A 17922-nucleotide genomic window follows, 5' to 3' on the forward strand; every position below is an offset into this window, starting at 1 on the left:
CGCGCATGAGAGGCTTTGCGGCGATTGCTACGAGATGGCGCCACACTAGCCCGCGTCATCTGGATGGCAATAATGCGCTGCATGAGTAGCGTTTGTCAGCGGCGGCTGCAGTGAATCACGTCCACGCGTCACCAACGGGGTTCATCTCACGATCTCCCCAATTAGATAAGCCGTCGCGCCAATTTTGGCTCCGTTTGCAATGCGCCGCTCGAGGCAGATTGTTCGCGCGTATACCGATTTATCGCGAAATGAAAGCACGTATACAACTGCGCATACATTTCGTATTAGGGAGTGTTGCCATCGCCGGTGAAATCTTATAGGTAATTACATTTCGTAGGTTTAGGCGTCAATGTATAGAAACAGAAGGGCATTTCAATAAGTACACAATGAAATACGAAATTCGAGAACTTCCCCCGAGACCGTCAAATGGGTACCAGCACGAATGGAGTCCTTCAGACCATATACATCTCTTCTCTTCCTGCGTAAATCAGAGCAGAGAGCTCAACAGAGCTATAAATAAAACAGCAATGTTACAGAGACGTTTGGAATAAAGCAACGCGAACTATCGGTGATGTAACAATGCCTACTAAAAAGTACACAATAGGTACGTCAATTTCAAATTGTTCAAAGTCTCCTTGCCCTTTGATAAAGATCAACCTGTGTGAAACCTGCAGGAGGAAAGCCTTTACCGACGATGTCCAATTACGGCTGCTTCGCATCAGCTGACACATTCTAATGCATGTAAATTTCCGAATCTGATTGCACATCTCTGTCGAAAAACTTTGGGAGAAGGCACAGCGAAATTTGCGTAATTTAGTGACGTACTTTTAGAGCGAAGCTGTATATGGCTAGCTGCTGGAACAAAATTGCGTGCGTCTATCGAGCCGTGTAGATCGCGAATTGATCTCCATGCGTGGGCCGATTCCGAAGATAGTGCAATACCTCGCCGACCCGCGGCGGAAATGAGCCGATAAAAACAGGCACTACACTTTGAGCCGCGTCGACCATGTCTACGTTCGCACCGTCCTCACTTTGTCGACGTTCCAAGCGCTTGCTTATCTCCTTCCCTTTCTTTCGGCTGCACTGCGGAACGTTGGCAAACGCACAATCACCTTGGCTACGGCGAAGCAGTGTGTACCCTCGGTGAGCGGTGATGCGCGTGTCGGCTTTACTTGCCGGATTCGTTATTAAAAGGTGTCGTGCCGCGTTTTGCAAAAATACATGGGTTTGTATACTCTCCGGTGCCTTGGATCATCTGCCAAGGCTCAACATGTTGGAACAGCGCCTAGTCGCGCCTCGCCTTCCATTTATGTGCACACGGCGTTTGACGCACGGCAATGAACGGGAACACGTGAACGCAGGGCAAATAGCCTCGAAAACCAGTTAGAGCGATACGCAGATGGCGATGCCGAACCAGAGGGGAAAGGTAAAGCCCCTTAAACTTCATAAAGGAGTGTCACGCTTTGAAGAATGCGGCCTCCTCCTCGCGCGCTCTAGCCGAGGCCGACGCTGCGTCACTATTGGCCTAATAGCATCACGTGGGCTCTCGATCCATGCTTCAGCGCCAAATTCGCTCGAGAAGCGTCTAAAGGCGGAACCGCATGGCGCGATTTTAGGCGCGATTGACGCGCGGATGGTGGGACGCGCGCGTCATTTTGACGCGTGCCCAGCAGGATCCATCACAAAATCGCGCCGCCGCGTGCTGCTGCTCGGAGTAGAAAAAAACGCGTCGCGCGGGCGCGTCCACCAATCAGAGTTCCGGTAAGTCACGTGGCATTTGGTCACATGACATTTTGGTTATTTTTTTGCCACCAGATGGCCCTAGTCTCTGCGCATCTCGACGGAACCTCCTTGGCGGAACTTTTTTTTTCTCTCGGCAGAACTGGCGCGCGCGTCAAGGAAAATATGTGCTACCGTGATTTCGTTCGCGCATCGTGTTCACCTAAAATTAACAAAGCAACCTTCAACGAGGCCCTAATAACTAAAGTGGAGAAGCGTCGCGTCTCATCGCTAATACTGGCAATACAATTTGCTAATAATACCAGTGTATGGTGCTCGCTCTCTTCTCAACCAGGCAGCCCGCACCCACATGTACCTACTGACCCGCATTTTTTCTTGCTTCAGTATCAGCATCCCCCTTAATAGTAGCAGTCGCCTCTTCTGCTCGGTAGTAAGCGGCCGACCCTCCTTTTTATATGTGAAGTTGTAAACATACAGTGGCTTCTCAGCATGCGGAAGGTACATAGTCGCAGTTTCGCACACAATATTGCTGCTTGAAATTAAGCTTGATAAATACACCTCGCAAAGAAATGTCGCTGTCTAATTACACTCAGATTCTTTTTATTGTAGTGTTCTGTAAGTTTAAGGGCATATTATATATGCGGTAACAGAGACAATACATGTCGTTGAGAGTTATGTTGTCTGGCAACCCGGAAAACGCGGCGCGAAAGCGCCGCTCCTTTCTTTCGTACGGGTGCTCGCGCGTCGGCGGCAACGCGGGCGTTTGCCGCCCGTCGCGTTTTTCGCTCGCGAAAAACGCGCAATGCGGTTCCAGCTTAAGTAGTGGCGGAAAGCGCATGTTGGCGCCGTTGCTACGCTCGAGTGGTGTAGGCGGCGCCACGGTCGAGGAGGGAGCGTGAAATAGAGGAGAAACGAGGAGGAGTGAAGGCGGAGGAAGAGAGTGTTGCTACTTTACAAAGTATATGGGGCGTTAGGGAAAGGGGAACGCTCTTCCGCTAACTGTTAGCAATTCCACCACACCTGCGTTTGTCGAAAACGGCAGCTTACGGCGTTTCACTGGCTGCTAATAGCCGATAACATGGTTACATGCACAGTACCTTACAGCGCGTGTTTCTTCATTCAGTCATGCTTTTCTTTTTAGAGAGCAACTCTTAGGGGCCCGTTCCTGCGTTAAGCGTAAGGTACTTTCAGATATACCCCCAAAGGATTTAATGCATATGTTATGGAAATCATCCTGTCAGGTGTTAGAAAGACAGATTCCCCAGGGAAGGAGCTCTCGAGTATTAACGCTTCGAAACAGCCCTGCTACTGGTTAAGCTTCGGTGCGCAAAGTTATCAGTAAGCGCAATATGTAACAGCTTTATCAATGTGCGCTTGCGATGCGCAGCTCTCTACTTTGTTTAAAGAAAGGCATGGTGGGATTGTCAATACTTGTTAGAACGGCGTCCTCCTTATGATTTGTTTGCGACGACAGCAGGCACATATCGCCTATAGCAGGGTTCGAGGCTATCTGACATGCGCTTCTGTGTTCCCACTCGCATTGCTTACGATAGTACAGTGCTAGACGTTGATGCAGCGATGTTATGCCGCAGCAAGGTTCCCGCATCTGTTCTAGAATGAAGAGGTCTGTGGCTTTTAAAGAGAAGCTTTCTTTCCTCTTCCTTTAACTTTGCCAAAGCTGCTGCTCTTGCTGTCTGGCATACCACGTCAACAGGGGAGCGGGGTTCAGAGCCTGTATACAGGGGGCAGGAGAGTGGTGGAGAGAAAATGCGATGCGAGAAACTTGTTTAGATCTTTCCATCACGTCGCCACAATGCCCTCTAGAGCTCGCTGGGCATCGCCACAATACCCTGTTGACTATTGTAATCATCCGTGGCCCTCAACAAAAGCATTGCAGTGCTTACTTGTGTACGAATGTGCGTATATATATATAGATTGTTTATTTGTGTCTATATAGGAGTAGCAAGAATTACCCGCCGTCTCACTAGTTTCCAGCGAGTTCGACAGAAGGAATCTTGTATTGTGAACGGTGGCAAGTATTACGCAGTAATACGTGGATGAACGGAAGTTCTTTTTTCCAGAAATGTTGCCTTACTGCATAAACGTTATGCAGATTTAACGCAGACATCGCAGTCTTAATTGATTCAACGAATCTTTTATCAGGCGAGTAAATAAATTTCTTGCAGTTAGGGAATTAGGGAACTATCACGCCACAGTCCTGAGGGGAGGTAGACATGACGGTAGAGAGGAAGTAGGGGGAGGAAGCCCAGATTGGTTAGAACCGACACAATCACAAAACGCGTAAATGCTTGCCTTGCCGCTCTGCTCTCACATAGATGGGGGAAGGCGGGAGAGGGAAACCGAGACGTCCTAATGCAAGGAAACCACAGTACTAGACACGGAAGCAGTTGCTGACAAACTGGATAAATTTAAATTCAAGGTACAGTGCGTTACGTTCCCGCTGTTTCCGAAAAACAAGCACCGAACAAATTTGTCAAGCGGGCACCGGATGCTGCGCGTGCAGCCGCAAGGCCGCATTAAAGCATGTCAGCGTCTGGACGACAGTACACGGTAGATACCACCGATCGAATCAACTCTTGTGTACCCGAAGCGGTAGAACTTTGGCTACGGCGTTGATCGAGGTCGGCAGTACGATCCCGACCACGGCCGCCACCTTGCGAAGGGGCTAATGCAAAAGTACTCGCACACTTGGATTTCGGCGCAGTTAAAGATTCCCTGGCGGTTAAAACAATTCGGTGTCTACGACTACCGTGTATCCCATAACCAGATTGTGGCCTATGCCCACAGTATGATTATGTGTTATTGAATCTGGCTATGAAAAAATTCTTGGTTAGGACCCATAACGTATTAAAGTTTAACACTTCTACCACCAGGCGATGTGCCATGAGAGGCAATGACAGTGCTTTTCTCGCAAGCTGTAAAGAATGGCACACAGCAACGCCTCAATCAAACATGTCTCGTTCTGTCTTATGTGTACTGTACAGACAAACACAAGTGATGCACTGAAGCTAACGTTTAACATAATCTCACCCCTCTCGTATTGCAGTAGACACTCCAGAACTTAAACATTCGCTGCAAGCACCAGATCCAATTATCGTCATTCCACGTAAGCGACACAGAAAGCTTTGATTGCATCAATTCCCATAGCGCGTGGGATCCACATATTTGTTCACTGCTTCCTTCTTGATGCCCAAACCACCCACCCCAATTTACACGCATCGTTGACAAGTGGTTCAGGTTTCGCGAGAATAACACCTTTGCCCCCGGCTGCTCCTGCCTTAGCCTGACGATTCTAGAGTTTGGCAGGCTTCTGTCTAAGAATATCGAAAGTTGGGCTAGATGATCTTTGTGGGTTTTTATAGCACCTCTAGGTGAAAAGGCAGATTGAAAAAAAATACTGAGAAGGTTGCACAAAACAGAAAAAAATTATCTCGTAAGTCAGACTAAATGATTTTGTGGGTTTTTATAGCACCCTTAGGTGAAAAGGCAGATTGAACCAAATTACTGAGAAGTTTGCACAAAACAGAAAAAATTATACCTCGTTGTAGAAGTGTTACTGTTAGTGGCCTCTGTGCATATTGCAGTCGTGCTTACCTTGACACGTTTTTCATATGATGCAAGTTTATGCTATGCGCGACATTTGATTTCATACATGACTTCTTTCCGTCCCTACAGCGCGCTGCTGTCCTTTAGAGAGCCAACAACAAGGAGCATGTGCTGGGGCAGCACAAAGACCACGCTGCTTCTAGTATCCCTCGTGTGCATCGTGAGTGCCAGCTTGCTTACCATGTGACCAGCGTTAAACGCCCCAGACCCACTTTGTTTTAGCAGTAGGGAGTAGGCGACTTCCAAATGCGGCTCTCTAACGATTTCGGCTCCTCCGTGGCTGGTTTATTTATTTATTATTTATTTATTTATTTATTCAAAATACCCCCAAAGGCCCTCACTACGAGGGTATTACATGGGGGGGGGGGGTCAATCACAAGCACTGGTTATAGTTTGTACATACTAAAAACAAGAGAGGTTAACAGAAGTAATAATACAGTGAAACATAGGTAATATACAAGATAATTAGGTCACAATTATTACAGAGAAAACATTAGTACATATTAGGAGAACATAAGGCAACTGCACTAAAAAACACCAACAAATATCGAAAAACACTGTAAAAGTCCCAAAAAAGAATAATAATACGATTAGTCGACAAGTCGTGAGCGAATTAAATGTTGAAACTTAGTCAAGACTGGTTCCGTGGCAATGACTGATGGTAAGGCGTTCCATTCAGTTATATTGCGTGGTAAGAACGAAGATGCACAATGGGATGACTGGCAGTTAATGCGTTTGACTTTGTATGGATGGTCACGGCGTGGAAAAATAACTGTTGGTGACTGAAAGAAATCAACGTGAAGTGATGGGTGTTGATAAAGCTTATGGAAAAGTGTTAGGCGAGAAATTTTACTGCGAAGTGCTAAGTTGTCCAAGTCAGCTTTATTCTTTAACGCAGTGACGCTGGTGTAACGTGAATAATCTGAAAATATAAATCGCGCAGCACGGTTCTGCAAGGCTTCGATGTTACTTATGGTATACGTTTGTTCGGGATCCCAGATGGCAGACGCGTATTCTAGTTTAGGACGGATTAATGTTGTGTATGCTAGTTTTTTAACATGCATTGGGGCTTCTTTTGTGTTATGTTTAATAAGTCCGAGAGTACGATTTGAAGAGGCAAGGGTAAGGTTAATATGATTATTCTATGATAAGTTTGATTGAAGATTGATGCCAAGGTACTTGTAAGTAGTTGCGAGTTCCACAGGGTTGTTATCAAGGGAGTAGGTGGTTAGAATTCGTGGCCTATTGGTGAAAGACATGAGTTTAGTTTTGGAAATATTTAATGGCATTAAGCAATTAGAACACCATGCACTTATTGCGTCCAGGTTAGTTTGTAGTAAGTGGCTATCGGTGTTACTTGTTACACATCGGTAAACTACACAATCGTCTGCAAATAGTCTGATTTTAGATGAAACGCAACTGGGTAAATCATTAATATAAATTAGAAAGAGTAAAGGACCAAGTACGCTGCCTTGTGGAACTCCAGATGTAACATCAGCATAACATGAGTTGGAATTGTTAACTGATGTATACTGAATTCTAGATGAGAGAAAATCGGTGATCCATGCAATTATGGTAGGGTGAATGTTAAGGTGTGAAAGTTTAAGTACCAACCTATGGTGTGGAACACGGTCAAATGCCTTAGAAAAATCTAAAAATATTGCGTCAACTTGGAACCCGGCGTCTATTAGTGCATGTATGTCGTTAATAAATCCGGCAAGTTGTGTGTCGCATGAGTAGCCCTTGCGAAAACCATGCTGATGCTTAAAAATAATGTTATGGTCTTCAAGGAAGTTGATTACTTGACTGTGTATGGTATGTTCGAGTAATTTACAAGTAGTGCTGGTTAAGGAGATGGGACGATAATTAAGGGGACAAGCACGATCACCTGATTTGAAAATGGGTATTATTTTAGCAATGCGCCAGTCATTAGGAATACCACTAGTTGATAGTGACTGGGAAAATAGAGCTGTTAACATAGGACAAATACTATGCGATGTATTCTTTAAAATTTTATTGTTGAAACCTAGATGGTCGGCACTAGATGACATTTTAAGATTGGTTAGTAGAGATAAAACACCAGCCTCACTGATGTCTACCTCATGCATTGTGATTCCCACTAATGTCGTTAAAGTTGGCAATGAGTTAATGTTTTCATGAGTGAAAATTGTTACAAACGTATCATTAAGAAGTTGAGCGCAATCTGAATCGGTGATGGGAACACCGAAAGAATCAGTACGAATGATGTCAGTGCGAATTGCAGGGTTCACCACACGCCAAAAGTGACAAGTATTGGTTTTTAGCATGGATGGTAAATCATGAGAAAAAAAGTTTTTGCGAGTGGATTTTAGTAATGCCTTATAAGCCTTTTCACACGCTTTGTGTTTATCATGAGCACTGGCTAGACCAGTCAGCTTAGCCTGCCTGTAAAGTCTTTTCTTTTTGTTATTAAGCCGCCGAAGCTTGTTTGTAAACCATGGAGAACTGCTTTCGCAGGAAATGGATAACACAGGAATGTAGGTGTCAATGAGTGAACTGAGGGTGGCCTTAAACAGGACCCAGTTCTGTTCAATGGAACGGGAATAAAAATCATGCAGAAATTGACCAGAAAATGTTGTTAATTCATCGTTAATTGCGTCGAAATTGGCTTTACCGTAACACCTTATTTTCTTTTTGGTAATTATTCTTTTGCTCACGCAAAAGTTAATGCATCCAGTTATGACATCATGGTCAGCGATGCCTGCTTCATGAGTTATGTCGGATAATATATCAGGATTATTAGTTAAAATGAAGTCTAGTTTATTGGCAGAAGTTTCAGTGGATCGTGTTGGTTGACTAATAAGTTGGGTTAATGAAAAGTCAAGACAAGTGCTGAGAAAGGTATGTGCGGCCGCATCCGTGGCCGATACGGCGAGCGTCGACCAATCTATATTTGGAAAATTGAAATCGCCAAAAATGATAATCACCGACCTCGGAAAATGCGCGCACACCTCGCTCAACACTCGATGATACTCATCGGAAAACGCGCCAGACATGTCGGGTGGACGATAAAAAACGCCAATTATCGCACCAAATGCAGCACCCTTCAGGGAAATCCAAATACATTCCAGAAAAGAATCGATAATGATGGGTGCGGCGATGAATTCTTCTTTTATCGCGATGAGCACACCGCCCCCTCTACGCTGTTGCCTATCACATCGAAAAAACTTGAAAGTGGATTCACTCGTAAAGATGTTGTTATCGTGTATGGTGTTGTTAAGCCAGGTCTCGGTAAGTAACACTAAAGAAGCCTGGAATGAATCGACGAGCAATGAAAGTGCAATACCATTAGCGATAACACTTCCAGCGTTGGTGTATAAAAAGAGAAATTTGTTATCAGTGCTAGAGTGCAATTTTACGGGTGATCCAAGTAGATGAAACTGAGCTTAATGAAACAAAGGAGGAGGAACATCATTGATCCCTGCGCCGAGAAACAAGAACAGCCTGGCCTTCATTGGTGTTCCACTCGTAAACTTCATTGTTTAAGTGCAGTTTGTTGAAAACCAGACGCACTCGATCTCCGTCTTTCTTCATAGTTCTCGAGAACTGGACAAGTTTCCGTCGCTTTTCACGAACTGCTTCCGAGTAATCTCGCGAGATGCTGAAGTTAGCGTTCTTCAACTTATGGCCGCGGCTCAGAACCAATTCAACTTCCTCATTCAACTCATTACCACGAGACACCATTGAAATGCGCCCGGCCACCATTTAAATCTTACGATAAGCTCCAGCACGTTAAAGTCCTTAGCAAAGTCTCAACAGCGGCTGAAATTACGATAAGATCATTTTGATTAAACCGTGCTGGGTGAATACCTCGGGGCGATTATTGTGAAAAGGAAACTTCCTCCTTACCCTCAAATTGAATTAAACAATTGCACGTTTCAGACACCGCTATTTTTGTGAAATCACTTGTAACGTAGTCATGTGTGTAGTTTCTGCGATATCAATCATATCAACATTACTGGTAAATGTCCGCCGTGGACGTTGGCATCGCCGTGAAATATTGTAGAAAGTCCAAGTACGCCAAGATCGCGGCCACGGATGGAATGTTGTAGGTGCGACAAAAGGCATGCAAGGGGGAGCCCAGAAGCAATTGGCTAGGTGCGGCGCCGTCCTCTCGCGTGCCCAAGAGAGGGAGGCGGGGAAACTGCGCGAAAGCGGGGCAGCGGGGAAAGGTGTTCGCGCTGAAAAGAAGGGGCGGGGGAGGTAGCGGAGGGGCAAGGTAGCGCGCCTGTCCGCTTCTGATCCAACGGCAGCTGCGAGGCTGAGGTACGGTCGCATTCGTCTTATCTTGCAGGGAATATGCGGTGGGCTCGAAGGCAGCCTACCTGAGATAGATGATGACGTCGTGTTTGCGGAGTTCTCACGCGCCTAGTTGGCGTTGAAGCGAGGTACAGCACGAAGGGATCTTCTATCGTCTCTGCTGCCGCCCTCGAGCACGCCAGCGTTCTGACAGCGAATATCAGCGTGCTTGTTAATTTCGTTAATAAGCGATTGTTTACAGCAGTTTACACAGCTGCGAAGCTAACAACCTTACTGTCGTATAGCTCTCTTATCGCAAATACTGTTCCGTAGCAATATTGCAATCAATGCTTCGCATTTCTGGCGAAACGGTGACTTCTTTAAGTAACGCCCTGGTTGCGCCGCGACTGAAGAAGCGTAGTGTTCCAGAGGGTGCTTTCGGCCTTGTGTTGTATGCGAATGGGGATCGTAACCAGTCTTTAGTTTTAATCATCTTGGTCAACTTGCGTTTGCTTTACTTATCGAAGGATAGCGAATTATGTTCGATGCCGGAGGAGCACCGAACGAAGACGGCACATGCGAAGGTGCTGGCTTCTGGCTAGTTTTCTGACATTCTATTCGTCGTTTACTTACAGTGCATGAACGGGTTCAACCTTACATCAAGGTTTCTGAAGCTCCAGGATAAGCTGCGCGAGCATGAAATAGCCGCATACATACCGGACGTCACCGACATTTCAAGCTGGGGTAAGCCATATTGCACTGCGTAAACTGGTGTAATGACCTTGCCTGTAGCTACCACTCCAACACAACTCATCACGAGGTACGGAGATTAATATGCACAAGCAGAGGCGTACGGTTTCCTAAAATAATGCGATGCTTTTGCATGTTTTTATTGGTCGTCATTATTTGCATAAAAAATGGTCCCTCTGCTTATTTATTCTGCGGTACACCCTTTGACATTGTTGAGCAGCAACTCGATGTACACTGGCTACTCCGACATACTAATAGCGCTATAAGCGCTGACAAGGAACACTCTTTCTTGTGTCGTTTTGCGCTAAACAAAGTATTCATGGATTCGCACCAACTATCCCGCCAAAGCATTGTGCGCTTTAAAGAAATATAAGTCGTATATAAAATTTCAATAACGTGTGAATGACTTGTTCTAATTCCGCAGAGTGGAATGGTGTTGAAGCAAAATGATGATGGTAGACAAGCTGGCTATACTGAACAATCCTGGGCAGCAGCTAGTGGAGCACTGCAAACAAAGAATCCATACTAGAATTTGAAAACACACTCTCATGACGGGCGAAGGACAGAACGTCATTTAACATATTGGAGGGCCTTTGCAATACTTTTGATTAAAGTTATGAAATGTATTTTACATGAAAGGGTACTATATTCTTGCGGAGCCCCCAGTATTGGCATCAGACAGAAGACGATTTCACGTGTAGAGGTGGAATCGGTCTTTACAGCCGTGTTGTCAAGGCATCGTTGTCTCTCTTGTAAATATTGTAAATACATCTTTATATGTGACTTCTGCAACGTAACAAATTGGTGAGAGGTGCGGGATACCCATGAGAAACAACAACGAAACTCCGCAGCGGTCGTCGCTTAGTACTTGGACAACATGACGGACGAAGCAGGACCCGACATGGCGCGGCTTACATAAACGCCTACAACCCCGATGGTTGTGCTGACTAAGCCGCGGGATTCAGGCACGTTCAGCGGCACCGACCACCACGACGTGGAAGATTAAATCACCACGTATGGGCGTGATGAGTGCCCGATGGAGCCGACGCCTAAACAAAGTTCTCGCACCGGCTACATCACGCACCATCCGCGTTGTCGACGGAGGAATGCCTTCCGTGCTTCGTGTGTGCGCCGCTCCCATTGGCGTCGCGCGCCACCTGACGACTGTTTTAATTGCCGTTTTGTAACAATGCCCGTATGACGCTATACTAGGCTTAGACCATTTATCGTGCTATTCAGCTTTCCTTGATAGCGCGTCTGGTGTCATTCAACTTGAACTGCCCCACGGGTGCTGTAGTCCACCACTCACCGAACCACGGTTATGCTCTCTGGAAGACATCCGCCTTTCGCCTGAAGCCACAACGTACGTCATTCTACTGTCGTCCGTATCTGTTCCTGACAGCGTCTATGTACTGTGTTCCACTGCTCACATACTGCTTGAAAGAGAATAGGATGTTCCCCATACCAGACTTCCCCAAGACTTCCTTCCCTCTCCTTAATATTAACTGCTTGACTCAAATTCTTCCCAGATACATGTCGTTGGGCGAAATCTCGCCGGTGAACGATTCCGAGACATCGGCTCTTGAAGCTGACATTCCATCGCCTTCTACAGGAACCTCCGATTCACCGACTTTGTCAGATGAACATAGCAAACTAATTGCATCTCATCTTTTTCCGGCACAAGCTGCTGACCTCCGCCATCTCTTGGAATCTTACCGCGACATTTTAACCTTGACGGCCGCCCGTAGTCCAGACATCGGTGTTCACACATCGCATTTACACCGGTGATGCCAATCGCCGTACCGTGTTTCACATGGGGAACGGCAAGTGATACTACGTGAATTCGGTGAGATGTTGGCCAAAGGCGTTATCGAGCTATCTTGCAGTACGTGGGCGCCTCCTGTTGTCCTTATCAAGAAGAAGGACGGCAGTTGGCACTTTTGTGTAGATTACAGAAACCTCAACAAGATCACACGCAAGCATGTCGACCCCTCGCTGCGTATTGATGACGCCTTGGACTGCTTGCACGGAGCCAGGTACTTTTCATTGATTGACCTCAGATCAGACTATTGGCTAATCTCGGTAGATGACATGGACCATGAGGAAACTGCTTTCGTAACACGTGACGGCCTCTACCAATTCAAGGGTATGCAGTTCGACCTTTGTAATGCCCCAGCAACCTTCGAAGGAATGATGGACTTCTTACTTAGCGGCTACAAATGGTTCACATGTCCGTGTTATCCAGACGATGTCATAGTCTTTTCACCCACTTTCACGAGTCATTTAACGTGTAAATCGGCTATTCGTGTTGTTTTCCGACGCACTGGCCAGCAATTGAAGTCATCCAAGTTCCACTTTTGACGTCGCCAAATTACTTTTGTTGGCCATTTTGTCAGTGCCGTTGGCGTTCAACCCAACCCTGACAAGATTCGCGCAGTCCAGAACTTTCCTGGTCCATCTTCTGTTGCAGACGTAAGAACCTTTGTTCGGCCTTGCTCATATTTCCGTCGTTTTATCAAGAATTTCGCCGAAAGTGCTCGCCCATTCACCGAATTACTTAAGAAGGACGGTCCTTTCACATGGGCCTTGCACAAACCAAAGCCGTCTCCGCCCTCATACATTTGCTCGCGGCTCCCCCATTGCTGGCTCATTATGATCCAATTGCCACCACTTAGCTTCATACGGATGCCAGTGGCCATGGAATTTGGACTGTACTTGTTCAGTGGTATATACGGTAACGCAGATCGTGTAATTGCATACGCCACTCACCTCGTGCCACCCACCGAGAGAAATTTTTCAATTACACAACGGGAGTGTCTTGCGTTAGTTTGGGCAGCTGCCAAATTCCACCCCAACTTGTATTACCACGCGTTTTCTGTGGTCACCCATTACCACGACGTGTGCTGGCTATCCTCACCTAAAGACCCCTCTGGACGATTCAGTAGATGGGCGCTGGGGCTTTGAGAATATTGATTTGCTGTTTTATACAAGTCACGCCGTTTGTACAAGGATGCCGACTGCCTCTTCCGTCATCCTGTCGAACGTCCTGAATATGATGCGCATGACACCGACTCTTGTGTCTTGGCCATTTATGATCTGCACGACATCCGCACTGACCAACGGCGTGATGACGGCTTACGTGTTGTCATAAATTGTCTAAATTCTGTACTTTCTTAAGCAACAATGTGCATGTTCGTGCTCCGCGTCGGCGTTCTCTACCCTCGCAGCTTACGCCCTGAAGGACCAGAATTTTTATTCGTTGTGCCATGCCATCTCCGGACATCAGTTCTTGTACTGCTGCATGACGCCCGTACTGCAGGCTACCTCGGCGTTTTGCGTACTTACGATCGCGTACGGCGCCGCTTCTACTGACCAGGCCTGCACCACTCTGTGCACCGCTACTTTGCAGCCTGTGTGTTCTGTAAGCGGAGTAAAAAACCTGGGGCGCTATAACGTAAAACTATTCCAAAATTTTCTATTTCAATTCTGCAATCAGTCCACCCCGATTGGTCAAAAAAATGTTTGGACAGCCCCCACTTCGCCTGTCACGCGACGTCACGAAAACCGCGAAAACTCCCCATCTTATATGACTTGTACACACTGATTATGCATAATTTGACCGAACAAAACAAAAATAGTTATTTTTGATCCGATGGCTTTTCGCCATTACCCCTCGGCTTTTGGTCAAAAGTTTTCGGGCTGCGCCCACTTCACCTGCTTCCCACGCGACGTCACAAAACGCAAAAGCTTAGCGCGTCAAAGTGACGCGTACACGTAAAAGGTGCATTAGTATGCCGAAAAAAACTGAATTTTCTTCTGAATAGGCGCAGGCTGCCCCGTTCCGAAAGGAATAAAAAATGGCTTCCGCCGATCGCTCCGGCACTGGCTGCTCGCCCTGCCGGAAAGCATGGGTTTATTTCCGTGTAATAAAACTTTTTGCGTGGCCGTGTAAAGTTTTCGAGAACTTTCGGCGCGTTTACGACCTCGTTCTGCCAACTCTTCTTTGCTGAGGATCCGTTTTAGCGTCATTTCTAAGCTTCCGTTGCATGCCGCCGCGATTGTCGACGATTCACCGCAAGCTAAGTAAGAGAAAGCGGACCAATCGCAGACGCCGGCACCACCCTCTTTATCCTGTTATCAGTATTCAGTGCAGTGGCTCGGCCCCATCGAATTCTTCTCCACTTGAGCATGCTCCTCGCCTCTTGTGAGCCACTTAAGTAAGGCAAGCCGCTTAGTGTAGACAATGTTATTCGTTTTTCAAGCAAGCAAAAGTGACCTACTATGAACGAGGGGAGCATTTGATTTGTTTGTTCAGACAACCCTGCGCCTCCCGATGCTTGCGTCGGCAGTTACGCAAATTCGACATCAGGAGAGTGGAATAAAAACATATGGGAATAGTTTTACTTTATACGGCCCCTGCTGTGCTCTCCGCTGTACGCCTTCACCCCATCGATGTGCCTCAGAACCATTATTTCGTGTCGGTCTCGATTTTCTCGGCTCTTCTCTAACGTCGAAATCTGGCAATACGTGAGTCGCTGTCGCGACTGATTACGCGACCTGGTACGCGATCACGCAAGCTTTGCGCACGAGCTGTGCAACTTAGGTGGTAGATTTCCTTTTATGTGGCGTCATCGTCCATCATGGCGCGCACAGGCCGTACCTCAATGATCACGGCCACACCTTCTTGCCCCGAGTAGTTTGACGACCTACTTCGCTCCTCTTCTGCCGAGCACAAGCTTTTCAGCACCTACCACCCGCAGACAAACGGAGTGATGGAGAGGCTCCATCGCACGTTTACTGAAATGCTGTCTGTGTGCGTTTCTGACGACCACAGTGATTAGGACAGCACGTCACCTTTCGGGACCTTCGCCTGTAATTCATCTCGCCCCGAGACCACTGGCATTTCACCCTTTTACCTTCTGTTTCGTCGCCACGCTTCTTTGCCCTTTGACACACTGCTTCCGTTCTCGACGAATATTGCCACTGAATAAGCTCAAGACGTCTTCGCCCGGGCTCACACGGCACGCTAGGTTGCCGGCTGCCGGCTCCCTGAGTTTCAGGCCGCGCCGAAGATCCGGTACGAGAGCGGACAAAGGAGGATGTTCGATTTCCTCCTGGCTCCACTGTGCTCCTATGGACACCATGATGTCGCCACGTTGGCTCGTCTGAAAAAGTTGCTGCCGCGCTACACAGGGCCCTACACGATATTCCGTCAGCTTGGTGATGTTAACTACGAAATCACTCTGGTGAACTCACGTGTCCCCACGGACGTTGTACATGTGTCCCGGCAGGAGCCTTAGTTTGCCGCGAGTTCACCTCCTTTATAATAAGCGCCGACACGGCGCCTTTACAGGCGAGGGTTATGTTATGGAGAAACGAAGGGTGGCGCCAGTCAGAGGATGATTTCACGTGTAGAGGTGGAATCGGTCTCCACAGCCATCTTGTTCATGCATCGTTGTCTATCTTGCAAATATTATAAATACATCTTCATATGTGACTTGTACAACTTAACAATATTAAAAACATTTGCAATAAGAAGTAGCATCCACCCATACGGCAACGGATCACTACCGAATGTAGCGCGGGAAAGGGGTGCTTCCCAGGCACCAATATAGATAGCTTGCGTCACATCTGAATTTTGTGCGCAGTCAATGGCTGAAAAGAGTCTGTCATAAATTTAAATATTTTCGGTGCTTCGACGCTGGTTGTGCCATGCAATGTGACCAGGTTTACCGAAGCTGCGCATCTTACGGTAACAGATGCAGTACGCTCTTGTAGCTGTCGCAGATTTTACAGCGAACCACTGCACAACCGCGCGGCAGTTTACAGTTCATATTAAGCAAAGCGCTTGTGGAGCACATTTCACAATGCTTACACAACTGAGAAGACGACAAACGTCGTGTTCGTGCTGCATGTGTACTCGGGTTCTTGCGTTCAAGTGACTCTACCTCAAAATCCCAGAGCATTTCTCAACACCGCGCTGCAGATTGACTTAGTGATAATGATGTTGATTTATTTTTGTCCCCTTAGATACGGGTGGCGACAAACAGCCACCTATCCTGTTTGAGCCAAACACCATAGCTACTGAGCAACCTCGGCGGGTGAGGTCGTAGCTGTGTGCCCATAAAGTCGCAGCCCAAAGCAGTAAACGCGCAGTTGCAATGGGTGGAACTTCTTTTGTTGGTCCAAACAGTAGCTGTAAAGGCTTATGATCCATAATTATGGAGAATGTTCGACCATAAATATAGCAATGAAACTTCTTTACACCAAAAATTATGGCCAATGCCTCTTTTTCAAGCCGTCTGCGTTACTTCTCCGGCTCCGACACTGCGGCCGAAACGAAAGCAACCGGTTTAGGCCTGCCATCCTCGAAAACGTGGGAAAGTACTGAAGCTACTCCGTACTGCGATGAGTTACAGGCCGGCTTCAACGGTCTATCCGGGTCGTAATGGGCCAGCACCTGCGGGGATCACAACATTGTTTCGACTTGATCGAACGCTGGGCAGCAGTGATAGTTCCAACACCAAGGAGCGTCCTTCTGCAAAAGCCGGTAAAAGGGCTCAGCAACCATTGATAGATAAGGCACGAGCTTCCTGCAATAGTTCACTACACCTAGGAAGTACTGAAGTCGCTGCTTTGTTGTTGGTGCAGCAGCCTTCATAACTGCCTCAAGTTTGTCTGGTGAGGCGCGACTCCTACTGCACTTTTGTTTTGCTGCAGGTAGCAGAGCTCGCTTCGAAAAAACGCTAATTCGTTTTTCACTCTGACACCTCGCTCTAACAAACGTTTCAATGGAGCCTCAATGTTTATTATATGTTCTTCAGCGGTCCTTTACGTGGCTAAAATGTCATCGAGAGAAAACCACACTTCGATGTGCGCCTTCAGCATTTTTTCCATACTCTTTTTTTAAATACCTGACACTGACGCAATTCCGCAACGTAGCCTGTTAACTCTAAAGAGCCCCTCCCCTGTCTGCGTGTTTAACGTCAAGTAGTTAGACCCTTCCGACATGAGTACTTGCTGGTATGCCCTGTTCAGATCGATCTCCGTAAAATGCAGTCCCTCGGCAAGAGGTGCCAATAGATCGTCTATCTTAGGCGGCGGGTAGTGTGTGATGTCAAGTGATCATTGTCATAATCACCATATAGGCGTATGCTGCCATCTTTTTTTCATCACGGCACTGCGGGTGTGGCATACTCCGCTGTATTCACAGACGTGAGAATTCCTTGTTTAATCAATTTAGCTATCTCGACTTCCACAGCTGACTGCAATGCGAACGGGGCATCCTTTGCTTTTAAGGAACCTCGGCCGGTTCTCCGGTTTGAAAAAACAGCTCGGGCCGTTCGTCTGTGATGGCGCCTAACTCTTCCTTAAACAGTTTTTTTTTTTTACTTTGCTAGCGATCCGTCGACCCTTTCCTTCATTCGGGTAAGACAAGTCGAACACTGAAGACGTGCTTCGGGCACCGAATGCTATTCCAGACTAGGCATACTGCGTGCAGCCACTTTCGTCCTTGCGGCGGTGGTC

The 17922-nt window shown here is 47.0% G+C and overlaps 1 protein-coding gene across 3 annotated transcripts in view; it reads left to right on the plus strand.

Annotated features, from left to right (window-relative positions):
* The window catches only part of LOC135909530 (uncharacterized), an 85190-nt gene that overhangs the window by 11856 nt on the left and 55412 nt on the right, over positions 1-17922 (plus strand). For all 3 annotated transcript variants that reach the window (XM_065441510.1, XM_065441513.1, XM_065441514.1), the window contains exons 2-3: positions 5437-5527; positions 10281-10389. In XM_065441510.1, coding sequence (XP_065297582.1) covers positions 5474-5527; positions 10281-10389 — 163 coding nt within the window. In that variant the 5' untranslated portion in view covers positions 5437-5473. The remainder of the gene's footprint in view (positions 1-5436; positions 5528-10280; positions 10390-17922) is intronic.

This window comes from Dermacentor albipictus, chromosome 5 (genome assembly GCF_038994185.2).
Source record: "Dermacentor albipictus isolate Rhodes 1998 colony chromosome 5, USDA_Dalb.pri_finalv2, whole genome shotgun sequence".
Taxonomy (NCBI): domain Eukaryota; kingdom Metazoa; phylum Arthropoda; class Arachnida; order Ixodida; family Ixodidae; genus Dermacentor; species Dermacentor albipictus.